The sequence below is a fragment of the Paramisgurnus dabryanus genome, chromosome 3 (genome assembly GCF_030506205.2).
Source record: "Paramisgurnus dabryanus chromosome 3, PD_genome_1.1, whole genome shotgun sequence".
In the NCBI taxonomy this organism is placed as follows: Eukaryota; Metazoa; Chordata; class Actinopteri; order Cypriniformes; family Cobitidae; genus Paramisgurnus; species Paramisgurnus dabryanus.
The window spans coordinates 35,100,189-35,113,449 of record NC_133339.1 but is presented as its reverse complement, the minus strand read 5'-3'; the positions used below and the strand labels follow the sequence as shown (position 1 = coordinate 35,113,449).

The following is a 13,261-nucleotide window of genomic DNA, read 5'->3' as shown; positions in this document are numbered from 1 at the left end:
GACAGTCTTGTTTCTGTTATTACAAACACAATGAACACACCTTGACAAACAAATTCAAAACAAGTTTTTTAGTGACTGCAGTTTTGGTTTTGAATCCAGGTTGGCATGTGACTGATAAAAAAACAAATCACAAAATGCATCAACAGACCTACAGTAACAGTCTTGTTTCAGCCATCAGAAACATGCAAAATTCATCTTAACTACAACATCAAAGTTTTGCAGCAATTAAAGTTTAGTTTTTCTGGAACTTGTATCCTGGTTGACGAAAAATTGAAAAACCCAAAATGCAACAGATCTACAGTAACACGGACTTGTTTCACACAAAACACACTACTTCACATTAGTATGTTTTGTAGTGATGGCAGTTTTGACTTGCCCCAGAGAAAGAAAAACCCTGTGAATCAACTCAAAATAAGCTGTGAAGGGGTACTCCATATTTAAAACAACGATCAGTCCAAAAACTAAACACATGGCATGTGATACTTTCTCAAGTCCATCAATGAGATTTGTAATTTGTTGATACCCAGCATGCATTGCAGCATGACGTTTTTCATTTATTTGTCACCATGATTGAGATTCATATTCTCATTCTTGATGGTTGTGCGTCCCAATTGTACAGCAGATTTTTTTATTTGTCCAAAGTTTCTAAAACTCCTTAATGACAAACTGCTGTGAAAGTGCTGGATCTCATTTACATAATTGACAGAAAAACTAATTAGTAAACTAATTAGGTGATGATCTTTACCATTATGTACAAACTACCACAGAATTACACTATTAACTTTACATGTTCATAACAAATGTGGTGTATTAACACAAAGTTAACACAACCAGGGAAAAACTAGCAAGCACAAAGTCAAGAGTCCAACTAAAACAAACACTAATCACAATAATGGTGACTTAAAACTAAACAAAACAACATCTAAACCTAATAAGTGAATTGTGTTTTCTACAGCAATATATTTACTGAACATTCAGAAATAATGTTTTATAAAATAATAAAATGCAATGTTTCTCTATCATTTACATAACAGTCAAAAAAGTCAGCATAATAAAAATAAATAGTTGTTGTTTTAAACATTGTGTGAACATTAAAACATGACATTGTCATAACATTTAAAAATGGTAAAATGTAACATTCCCCTAACGTTGAGAAAACACAAAAACGTTCTTAGAACGTCAAGAAAACTGGACACTTTTTTCGTTGGCAGAACGTTTTTGGGAACCTTGGGAACTTTCAGGGAACGTTCTTAGAAATTTTTTCTGTTAGCTGGGTAGTTGAGGTGGATCACCATCACAGTCCTAATAAGATAGAAACGCAATATTAATATACATTCTCATAATACAAATGCAAAGTGGATGTGTCATTTAAAAATTTAAACTGTTCAAGGTGATGTTACTAGTTTTTGAAGTGACAATTAAATTTGTCTGGAATTGCCAATAATAATTTGGACCTTTCAGCAGAAGCTTCTTTCCTGGTGGTGCAAAAACATCCTTGGAACATATTTAATTAATAATATCTTGTTAAAAAACTCTTCTATAAGTAAGGTATATTGTATAGGCAGCAGGTTGTTTTTGCAGAAATAATCCCCAACAGTGTGATCAGGACTCTGTGTCAAGCAGAGGGTCTTGTATCAAACTGAAGGGGCTTATTTCAAGATAACAACCTGCTGTCTGTGCATTATCCCACTTACTTGGGGTTTTCACACTGCGCTTAACCCTGGGTTATCTTCATTCTAAACCCCACTTTTAACCCTGGGTTAAGGAGCGTTTCACACCTGTAATTTGAAAGCGGTGTTAGCACCGCTTTTTACCCAGGGTTATGAAACTCGCTCCGGAGCAGGGTTAGCACCACATTTGTGGTGTTAACCCCGCATTGCGGTGCCAAATGCATGCAGTGTGAAACGAAGCAGGGTTAGAATGTTATGACCCTAATTAAACACAGCTGAAGTAGCTAATCAAGGTGTTCAGGGTTGCTTGATAATTACAGACAGGTGTGTTGGAGCTGGGTTGGAGACTCCTGACCCAGGGTTTAGGAATGCACAGTGTGAAACGTCAAATTATGAATACCCAGGGTTATATCTTAACCCCTGGTTAAGTTTGAACAGTGTGAAACATGCAAAAAATAATCCAGGATTCCGTTAACCCTGGTTTTAGAATAACCCAGGGTTAACAATTTCAGGTGTGAAAAGCCCTATTATGTGTCTATTTTACTCATAAGGTAAGCAACATTAAATATTTATTTTATTAGCTTATTTTTAACAAATACAGGAAAACCTGTTTATAGTATGTAGGCCCCATATGGGCTTGCAATATGGGCCCCAAGCTGGGCTTGCACCCGGGTTTCATGCTGGCCCCATCTGACTTAGCCCACATGAACCTTCTGTAGAAACTAAAGCCAATGTGGACTAAACCAAAGTCAAGTATGGGTTTGGTTGGGTTGAAGAAGTGATGAAGTTAATTAGATAATGAAGAGATGAACGAAGTGATGATTGACCATTAATGATAAACACCTGCTGTTAATAAACAGAATCACTAAAGAAAGATGAACAAGAAGAGAATAAAGACAAAATACCAGCAGAACCACAACAACTACAAAAAATAAATAAACATTTCTTGGTGGAGCTAATGTAGACTGCAAAATCCCCAGTGTTAAATTAACATGAACACTGCTTAATGTTTATATAGATCCACACTACAGAGTGTTAAAAAAGTAACACTTGAAGCATTTTACATCTTACATCTTACTTGTAGAGTTATTTATTAACTTAGGTTTAGATGTTTCATTTAAAGTCACCATTATTGTGATCATTGGTTGTTTTAGTTGGACTCTTGACTCTTTGTTTATTTTTTCTGCCTGCTATAACTTTGTGTGTTATATTTGTTATGGTAAAGAAGAGACCATGTTGCAATTCTGTTATGGTGTTTAATATGTAATGTTTAACATCTAGAAAATGTATTTATTCATTTAGTGTTTGCTCATTTAGCAGATGTATTGGTCTCTCGCAGTAATGTGATGCTACAGTATGATATCTGGCACTCTCAAAGCGGTTTGTCATTCTGAAGATTTTGAAACAATGTGTACTTAGATTAAACGTGGTGTAACTTAAACACACGAACATCAAGTCTCACAGTATGAATCTCAACAATGGTGACAAAGAAAAATGCCAAAATGTTCATGATTTTTTTTCATGCCGCAGTGCATTCTGGGAGTTCTGGATAAGATTTATTGATACCCAGAATGCATTGCAGCATGAAGCTTTTCATTTTATGGTCACCATTATTGAGATCCATACTCAGATTCTTTATATTTGGGTGTCTAAATTGGACAACAGTTAATTTTGAACTATATAGTATTTCAACTTTCTTTAAAATGATAAACTGATATGAGCGTGCCAGATGTCATACTTCAGTATCACATTACTGACAGAAAAAATATTTTTGGTAAGCAAACTGAAATAGCATATCAGTTTTTTTACATGAAAATCAACACTATCCTAATCACCATCACCACCGTCTTAGAATCACACTGGACACTTCTGCCTCTTTCGCTGCCATAACAAACAGGTTTTAAACACCCCAAGTTACAGCAACCAGAAAACAACAAGTCAAAAACAGAGTAAAGAGTCCAACTAAAACTACCACTGATCACAATAATGGTGACTTTTAATGAAAGAGCCAACATCTAGACCTAAGTTAATAATAACTCTACAAGAAAGATGTAAGATGCTTCAAGTGTTACTTTTTTAACACTCTGTAGTGTGGATATACATTAAACATTAAGCAGTGTTCATGTTAATTTAACACTGGGGATTTTGCAGTCTACATTAGCTCCACCAAGAAATGTTTATTTATTTTTTGTAGTTGTTGTGGTTCTGCTGGTCTTTTGTCTTTATTCTCTTCTTGTTCATCTTTCTTTAGTGATTCTGTTTATTAACAGCAGGTGTTTATCATTAATGGTCAATCATCACTTCGTTCATCTCTTCATTATCTAATTAACTTCATCACTTCTTCAACCCAACCACACACATACTTGACTTTGGTTTAGTCCACATTGGCTTTAGTTTCTACAGAAGGTTCATGTGGGCTAAGTCAGATGGGGCCAGCATGAAACCTGGGTGCAAGCCCAGCTTGGGGCCCATATTGCAAGCCCATATGGGGCCTACATTTGCCCCACCAAGCACTGCTGGCTGGGTATAAAGTATATATATATATATAAGTATATATTTTAAAGGTTCTAATGTATTTTGACATTCCTTATATTTATCTACTTATGCAAGAGTTATCCTTTTATCTTTTTTTTTTTAGATATTTTAGCAAGAGGGTTATGTTTTTGCTTAAGCAGACACTGCAAGCAGGCTAAGCATTTATAGCTTTACATCAATACCTCACCAAAATTACAACCAATGTTTGGCTCAAAACTTGCCTAATGGAAGTGTTTTTCCCTTATTTCTCTTTTTGTATAGGCCCATCAGAGTGATTTCCTGAGTACTCTCACACATGGTAAGAGTGATTTTCTGCCAGTTGATAGATGATGTGACAGGTGTTGTTAATTATTTACTTAGTTTATCTTTGTATTTTTCTTATTAAAGGTCAGGGAAATGGATTATCCAGTCACAGTACATAATGAAAGGTAAATGGCAATTAATTAAGTAATGTACAAAATGTATAAACGGAAGTGTATTTGCTAGCAACTAATCTCTATCACATTACCTCTATCACTCTTTCTAAAAGACTTGCCGAAGTTAGAAGAAGCTGAGTGAATCTTCAGAGTGATTGTTCAGAGAGAAGATGTTATGGTAATGTAAATCTTAAGTTTTTATGTTGTAGGTATATTATATATAACAACACGTCATTTTAATCGTTTTATGTTTAAAAGGGGTTTTGCACCTTAATGGCGCTTTTCCATTGCATTGTACTCCAGGGTCAGGTCGAGTCAGCTCACTTCACTTTGGCTTTGTTCGATTTTCCATCGAGTTTAGTAACACTTCAGATTGGGAGTGATTATAGGCATGTTGTTATATTTGCGCTGCCTACTGCTGTGACATCATACAAGTGAGAGCAGTGTTGGAATGCTATACGTTCCCATACATTAATTAATTTCTCAGTCCGCCACAAAATCAATGTTTGCACATCGTGTTTATAAGGCTGGACAATAATGGTCAAAAATGTTTATTGCCGGTATACTTCTAAATTTCGGTCGATACGGTTTAAATACGATATCGGCATGAATGTTAAAAAAGCCTTGGGATAAACTGCAAAGAATGCCAAAACGAATGTCTGACATACAAACTTCTAAACAAATGAATTTACCAAGTCTATGAAGCCTCCTCCTATAAAACTATATAATATTTACAAAACTAAAAATGGTATAATTAAATTGATGTTCATTTTTTATTTGTATTTAGCCTTAACACAAAATTTAATGTAAACTCACTGTCAAATAATCAGACTTTAGGGCTCACCTTTAATATTAAAAGGTTCAGTCAGTGATAAATGCTGTAATGCAGGGCTCTAAAACTAATGGATCATTTTAATAACAAATTCTTCAGTCACAGTATTAACTTTCATAGTGCCATAATTTTGATCAATTTACTATTATAGTAATATGTGGAAAAATGTAAGTGTAAGTGACCCTAAAACATCTGAATGGTAGTAGGCTATTTAATGATACATAAGATAGTTGGACAGAAACATTTATATCAAAGCTCTATTTGTAATTGCATAGCAAGCTACATAATACTATATTGGATACTAGCATACTACTTCATAGGGCCGGCGTCATGGGGGGGCATTCGCGGGCAGTGCCCCCCCGAACAGGTTGTTGTGCCCCCCCTACAAAGTTTTTTATTAATTTAATATATATCAAGAATAATTAAAATAAATTAAACATTGAATGTTTCATGACTTGTAATGTAATCAAATGAGGAAAATATAGTTGATATATGTTTTCTTTAATTAAAATAGATCAGGTTCTCTGATTGGATGTATTGCCGCGTCTCACCCGTCTTACGTCTTTAGCATATTTGTGACTTGATACTAGCAACGTGTTTTTTCGCGGCATTTTATGGATTGTGTAAAATATGGATATTAGAACATTTAGAACGAACCAGCACCGCCTGCTTCATCTTCATGCAAACACAGACTGGCTCAAACTCAGAGATTAGAGGTTGAGGTGGAATTTACAAATCTACAGGACACTGTTTTAAGGAAGTTTAATGTTCTTACACGCCGTCTTCAGCTATTTCAAAGGTAAGTTAGCGTTGTTTTAAATTACGTAAGCTTAAATGTGAAGTGTGGCTATAGACCGTTAACAGCATTACGACGTGATTATGGTAAAGCGGCTTTTTTAAAGCTAGGACCCGGTGTGCGCTGTGCTATGAAACCCATTCATTTCAATGGCTTGCGCCGCGCGAGGTCGGTTTGTTGTTACGTCGAGTTAAAGCGCGAGCGCAGCGGAGCTCAGCTTGCGCTCACGCCGCGGTGAAAGTTCAATAGTTTTGCGCATAGTGGTCTTTTGCACTTTATACGGGAAATGAGCTGACAGTCTGTACCAGTTGTATGAGTGTGTGCTTGATGTATTTGTTGTTTTAATGTCTTGTTTTTGCAAGTTATTGTTGCTATTGCGTGCCCCCCGTTGGAAGCCGAGTGCCCCCCTGTTAGTTATGGTCTGGCGCCGGCTCTGCTACTTCATATACATATGCTCATAACGAGAACAATAGCTGCCTACATACTTTTATCTATTGCACGTTTCTTTCCCCCTTTTTAACACGTGAACCTGATTTTTCTCATTCCTAGTTCAGTTTGTGTTGCATTACATCTCCTGTTCTCCCTCCCTATATGGTGTCAGCATTGGAAGCTGTGACTTGACGCGAACTAACCCCACACCTCCTTCTCATATTCTGAGTGATAGATCTTCTCTGGGCGAACAGCAGATTCATTGATCGCATAATAACAATGATATGATTTGACGCGAGGAAAAGATGAGAGATTTAAATTCGACCAGGCATTACGTTTTCCGGAATGCACGGCTCATGGTTGCTTAGCTGCAAAAGACGCCACGTGTTTTAAAGAAAGAAGCGCATTGACCGGCATTTAGCACGCGTTTTTACGCCCCATTCAGACAGCCAGTGACCAGCAGTAAATCTCATTAATTTCAATGGAAATCTGACGACTTCCGACGACACGAGCGAAAGTAACCGTTGGCGACTGTTTGGGCGTGTCCAGCGTAGCGAGAAAGTTAAGAAATGTTAAACTTTATGCAAATGTTGAGATAATTTCGGGAGCGACTACCAATGAGAACGAAGCAGTGGAGTTCACATCATCCTTCTCTTGTCAGTTACTGGAGTGGATAGTACTCATTTGTTTATGATTTCCAGATTTAACCCTTGTGTGGTGTTCGTATTTTTGTTACTTAGACGATGTTTGTGGGTCTGGTGGACCCAGAGCATTATTAGTATCTTAAACCAATGCATTCATACAAATTTATGTAATATTGTTTACAGATGTTAACTTTAGCCTTATTGCAAGTAATGTAGACAGAATTTATGGTTAATATTGGTCATTTACCACTGGTAGAGGACTATTTATAAACTAAAGTGCCATTCGTTTTTGTGGTAAATATGAAATAAAAGAAGGAAATTCTATTCTGATCCAGATATTGGGGGAAAAATCATATTTATCTTAAATAAGTATAAATGAAACAAAGTTTTTCATCACTGTTGATGTTTAATTATTTGAACTTTTTGAAATTGTACACATTTGTGTCAGTCTACACAGCACAGGCCCCAAACTGAACAGATGCCGTATCATAAGACATCATCCACACTGAACACATAACCTGTTCATGACAGCCAACACAACACATAAGAAGCAGATTTTTAATGTGTAGCTGTGTTGTGTATGCATTTCTTGCATTTTATACACATATACTGTGTCCATCTGGTCCACACACATTGAAGTACAATGTGTTGCTATTGGCCACAACTTAGAATGATGAAAATACATGGATAATATTTTACTTTCTCTATTATTCACTCTCTCTCTCTCTCTCTCTCTCTCTCTCTCTCTCTCTCTCTCTCTCTCTCTCACACACACACATCTTTGTGGGACATTTGGTCCCCACAACGTGATAAATAGCAGGTACACACACCATAGGTTTTGTGGTAAACCCATGGGTTTACAAATGGTAATCAATATACCAAATAACCATGATTACTACTCTTTTACTACAATAAAACGCTTAGGTTACTCACGTAACCCCGGTTCCCTGAAATAACGGGAACGAAGCATTGCGTCAGTTTGCTGACGCTATGGGGGAAACTCCTGTTTACTCCGTGATTGAAGCCTATTGGTTAACGTCTGTAGAAAATACAGACCAATGACGTTTGAGCCCGCGCGGGGGCGTGGCACACGTCCCTATATAAGCCGGTGAAATACGTCAAGAGCTCATTATTATTCGACTGAAGCGCGCAGCCGAATAACACTCGCTGCGTAGACGTTTGTAGCACGGCCAGCGACGCAATGCTTCGTTCCCGTTATTTCAGGGAACCGGGGTTACGTGAGTAACCTAAGCGTTCCCTTTCAATACGGTTCACTTCGCATTGCGTCAGTTTGCTGACGCTATGGGGGAACGTAATCCCATCCCGCCGTGCATACACAACGGACTGAGGTGCCCTTACCGGAGAGACACTGCATGTGGCCCTAACCCAGCATATACATAGCTCTAGCGAGCGCAAGTGTAAGCACCATATATGAGACAGTAATACGCATACAGTGAAGTTTCTAAACGCACCATGATGCATATACAATAGAGCACGAGACGGCGGGTTCCCTGAGCGCGCCGCGAGCTGTGCATGATTTATTAATAGGTAGCCATGACGGTGAGCTAGCAACGCACCGTGAAGGCATACAGAAACGCAATCGCGTGAATCATTAAGCCGATAAGACCTGTGCTTGTAAGGCAGGGACATCCAGGCTATAAAATCTGACAAACGTAGACGGCGAGGACCAGCCGGCCGCGTTACAAATGTCAATGATAGAAATCCCCGTAGACCAAGCCCAAGATGAAGCCATACCCCTCGTGGAGTGAGCTTTTAAACCAACTGGACAATGTTCATTCAGGGAGGCGTAAGCCAAAGCAATGGCTTCGACGATCCACTTAGATAGCCTCTGTTTAGTGAGCGGCATACCTAAGGAATGTTGTGCGAAGCTTACGAACAGCTGGTCTGACTTGCGGTATGAGGCAGAACGGTCCGTGTATATTCTTAACGCTCTGACGGGGCAGAGCGTGTTCGGGGTTTGTTCGCCGTCCGCCGTCGGAAGGGCGAGAAGTGAAACCACCTGAACTCTAAATGGCGTGGTCAAAACTTTAGGAATGTATCCCGCTCTCGGTCTAAGGATCACTTTGCTATCGTTAGGACCGAATTCCAGACACGACGGGTCAATTGAAAACGCGTGTAAATCGCCTACTCGTTTAACCGATGCCAACGCCAGGAGGAGAGCGGTTTTAAACGAGAGAGCGCGCAGGTCAGCCTGCTCGAGGGGCTCGAAAGGGGGACCGCGCAGCGCTTTCAGGACCGTGGACAGATCCCAAGACGGGACCGTGTTAGGTCGCGGTGGGTGTAGTCTGCGAGCGCCTCTGAGGAATTTAATGATTAGATCATGTTTTCCCACGGTGCGACCGGCGATAAGGGCGTGATTCGCCGTTATCGCCGCCACATACACTTTAAGCGTCGAGGGCGCGCGACCGCTGTCCAGCATTTCCTGCAGAAAGGAGAGAATATGCTCCACTTCACAGGTGTTTGGGTTTAAGTCTTTCGTCGTGCACCAATCAGAAAAAATAGACCACTTTTGAGCGTAAAGGCGCCTGGTAGATGGGGCCCTAGCTTCAGTTAGAGTATTTAACACTCGTCCTGAAAGGCGTGATGGTTGCCGTTCAGAGACCAAACGTGTAGATTCCATAGCTCCGGCTGTGGATGCCATATCGTCCCTCTCGCCTGAGATAGGAGGTCTTTCCTCAGCGGTACTGGCCATGGTGCTGATGTTTTCAGCTGCCATAGGTCGGGGAGCCACGGTTGATTGTGCCAAAACGGAGCGACCAGAATTATCGCGCATTTCGTCTCTCTTATCCTCTGAAGGACCTGTGGTAACAGGGCCACCGGAGGAAAAGCATACAGAAGACACGCCGGCCATGCTTGCGACAGGGCATCATGATGTCTCGAGAAGAAGATCGGGCAATGCGCGTTCTCGTCTGATGCAAACAGATCGATCTCCGCCCGGCCGAAGACGGTCCATATTCTCTCGACCGTCTGAGGATGCAGTCTCCATTCTCCCGGCGGCGGACCGTTGCGCGAGAGAATGTCTGCACCCGTATTGGCTACACCCGGTACGTGAGTCGCTTTTAACGAACGTACGTTCGCGTGAGCCCATAATAAAAGCCGTTTCGCCAGCCTGGATAGGGAGCGAGATCTCAGCCCTCCTTGGTGGTTTATGAACGAAACCACCGTCATACTGTCCGACCGCACTAGAACGTGTTGATGTTGGAGTTTCGGTCGAAAGTGTCGTAGCGCTAAGATAACCGCCCACATCTCGAGGTGGTTGATATGTAGCTGAGACAACTGGTTGTTCCACGCACCGAAGGCGAGCTCGCCGTCGCAGTGAGCGCCCCAACCCGTCGCAGACGCATCCGTAGTCACCACTTTCCTCCTGCTCACGGAGCCGAGCTCCGTGCCCGAGAGGAAAAGGTGAGGGGATGTCCATATCGAAAGCGCTTTCACGCAGCTGTACGTGATTTTGATTAATAAGCGGCCCGACAACCAAGCACGGGGCGGAACTTTCGCTTTCAACCAAAACTGAAGCGGCCTCATGAACAGCATTCCCAACGGTATTAGTGGGGATGCTGCTGCCATCAGACCCAGCATTTTCTGGAATCGTTTGAGAGGGAGATGTGAACCCGCTTTGAACGATGCCGCCTCGCGTCTGACCGTGAGCGCGCGTTCCTGTGTAAGCCATGCCCGCATCTTTAATGAGTCGAGCGTCGTGCCTAAGAACGTGATTCGCTGCGTGGGGGTGAGCAAACTCTTCTGGAGGTTGATTTTGAACCCCAAATTCTCCAAATGCTGGAGTACAACGGTCTTGTGCGCAGTAATTTCCCTCTCTGACTGTGCCAGAATAAGCCAATCGTCGAGGTAATTCAATATGCGGATGCCGCTCTGTCTGAGAGGGGCGAGAGCCGCATCCGCACATTTGGTAAATGTGCGTGGTGCCAGAGATAATCCGAAGGGCAGAACTTTGTACTGGTATGCTGTCCCGTCGAACGCGAATCTTAGGAACGGCCTGTGACGTGGCGCTATCGGAATGTGAAAGTAAGCGTCTTTCAGATCCACTGATATGAACCAATCGCCCGGTCGAATTAACGCCATGATTCGTCTGGCTGTAAGCATTTTGAACGGCCGTTTGGCAAGAGCGCGATTCAAAACGCGTAGATCCAATATCGGTCTGAGGCCGCCGTCTTTCTTTGGAACGAGAAAATAACGACTGTAAAAGCCTGATTCGCTTTGATCCGCCGGGACCGTCTCTATCGCGTCTTTTAGTAATAAAGAACGCACCTCTTCCCTGAGGATCTGTATACGATCGTCTGGGGCAGTGGTGTAGAGAACGCCGCGAAACCGGGGTGGTCTCCGGGCGAATTGAAGTGAATAACCATGTTGGATTACGTTTAGAATCCAGCCCGGCATACCGGGGGTGGATTGCCAAACGTGAAATTTGACGGCGAGCGTCGATATGCTTATGGACGTTAAGCCGTGTGTGTGTGTTTGTGTGTACAGAGGAGGAAATTTGCTCTTTTTGTGAAAAGGTAAAAATTTGTGTTTCGCTGTTACAGCGAGGGTGTGTCCAGCGCCCGAGGGGACTGAAACACGCAGAACTTTCGAGGGCGGGCCGGCCGAAGCGGGACCAGAGCCTCTTTTCCTCCTCAGACTCTCTTCAGGGAGGCGGTGCCGGCGTCGGGTCCAGCGTAATCCTAGGACGGGGACCGCGGCGTCGAGGCGGGCCAGCCGGTCGTGCAGGACGCTGGCGCTTGACCTCCGGTTCAGCTCTCGGCTGGGGCTGAGCTGGTGCTGGCTTAGGGCGTTGAGTTGGCGGCGGTTTTGGGCGGCCGGTCTCAGACGCTGAGGCAGATCGTTTCGGTAGAAAATGCCGCATAGCCTGCGACGATTTCTGTGCCTCAGTGAAGCGCTGGGTGAACCCCTCCACAGCGGAGCCGAAGAGCCCCGACGGTGACACGGGCGAGTCAAGAAGGGCAACCCGGTCCGTGTCCTTGATGTCCGTCAAGTTCAGCCACAGATGTCTCTCCAGAACAACCAGGCTGGCCATGGCTCTTCCTACAGCCTGAGTGGCGACTTTAGTGGCGCGAAGGGCCAGATCAGTCGCGCTGCGCAGGTTTTGAAAGGTCGACGGGTCCGGACCTGACTCGTCCATGTCACGGAGGAGTTTTGCCTGGTATACCTGCAGTACCGCCATCGTATGGAGAGCGGATGCAGCGTGTCCGTCGGCGGCGTAGGATTTCGACGCCAGGGTCGATGTCAGGCGACAGGGCTTCGACGGATGGTTCAACTTAGCCCTCCATCCGCCGGCTGAAGACGGGCAGAGATGGGCGGCGACAGTTTCCTCGAGCGGCGGCATCTTAGAGTAGCCGTGTTCGTCGGCGCCGTCCACTACGGAGAGGACGTGGGAGACGGCGCTCTGAGCTCGGGTGGAGTGGGGAGCACGCCAGGATTTGGTGAGCTCCTGGTGAACCTCAGGGAAAAACGGCGCCTGCCGTTGGCGGGATGATTGACGGCGCCCGGGCTGCAGAAACCACTCGTCCAACCGGCTGAGTTGAGGCTCTGACGGCGGCGACCACTTGATATTGAGCTCCGCCGTAGCTTGCGTCAAGATGCGGATGAGCTCAGAGTCGTGAGGACGCGACTCGGTAGGTTCATCAGCGGCGGCTGCGTGGGCGTCGTCATCCGAAGCCGCCCAATCCTCCAACTCCTCAGAGGATGACATCATCTCCAAGTTGTCACCGGACCCAAAGGAAACCATGCCGCTAGCACTCGGCAGGGGGCGTAAGTCCTCACGGGCGAAGGTGACAGGATGACGGCGGGGAGACAGAGCACGCGGGGGATGAGCCGGCGTGGACTCGGTCTCAGGGCGTCTTCCAGCTTCACGGCTCCGCTGCTGTTTAGGCGGGAGAGCACGGGAAGCCTTCCGTTTAAAG

The 13,261-nt window shown here is 43.5% G+C and overlaps 1 protein-coding gene across 1 annotated transcript in view; it reads right to left on the bottom strand.

Moving 5' to 3' along the window:
- Positions 1 to 8,494: 8,494 nt before the first annotated feature.
- LOC135770965 (uncharacterized) overlaps positions 8,495 to 13,261 on the bottom strand; it is a 190,028-nt gene continuing 185,261 nt past the window's right edge. The window contains exon 6 of the mRNA XM_065280941.2: positions 8,495 to 10,782. Within this exon, the coding sequence (XP_065137013.2) occupies positions 9,903 to 10,782 (880 nt within the window). The 3' untranslated portion in view covers positions 8,495 to 9,902. The remainder of the gene's footprint in view (positions 10,783 to 13,261) is intronic.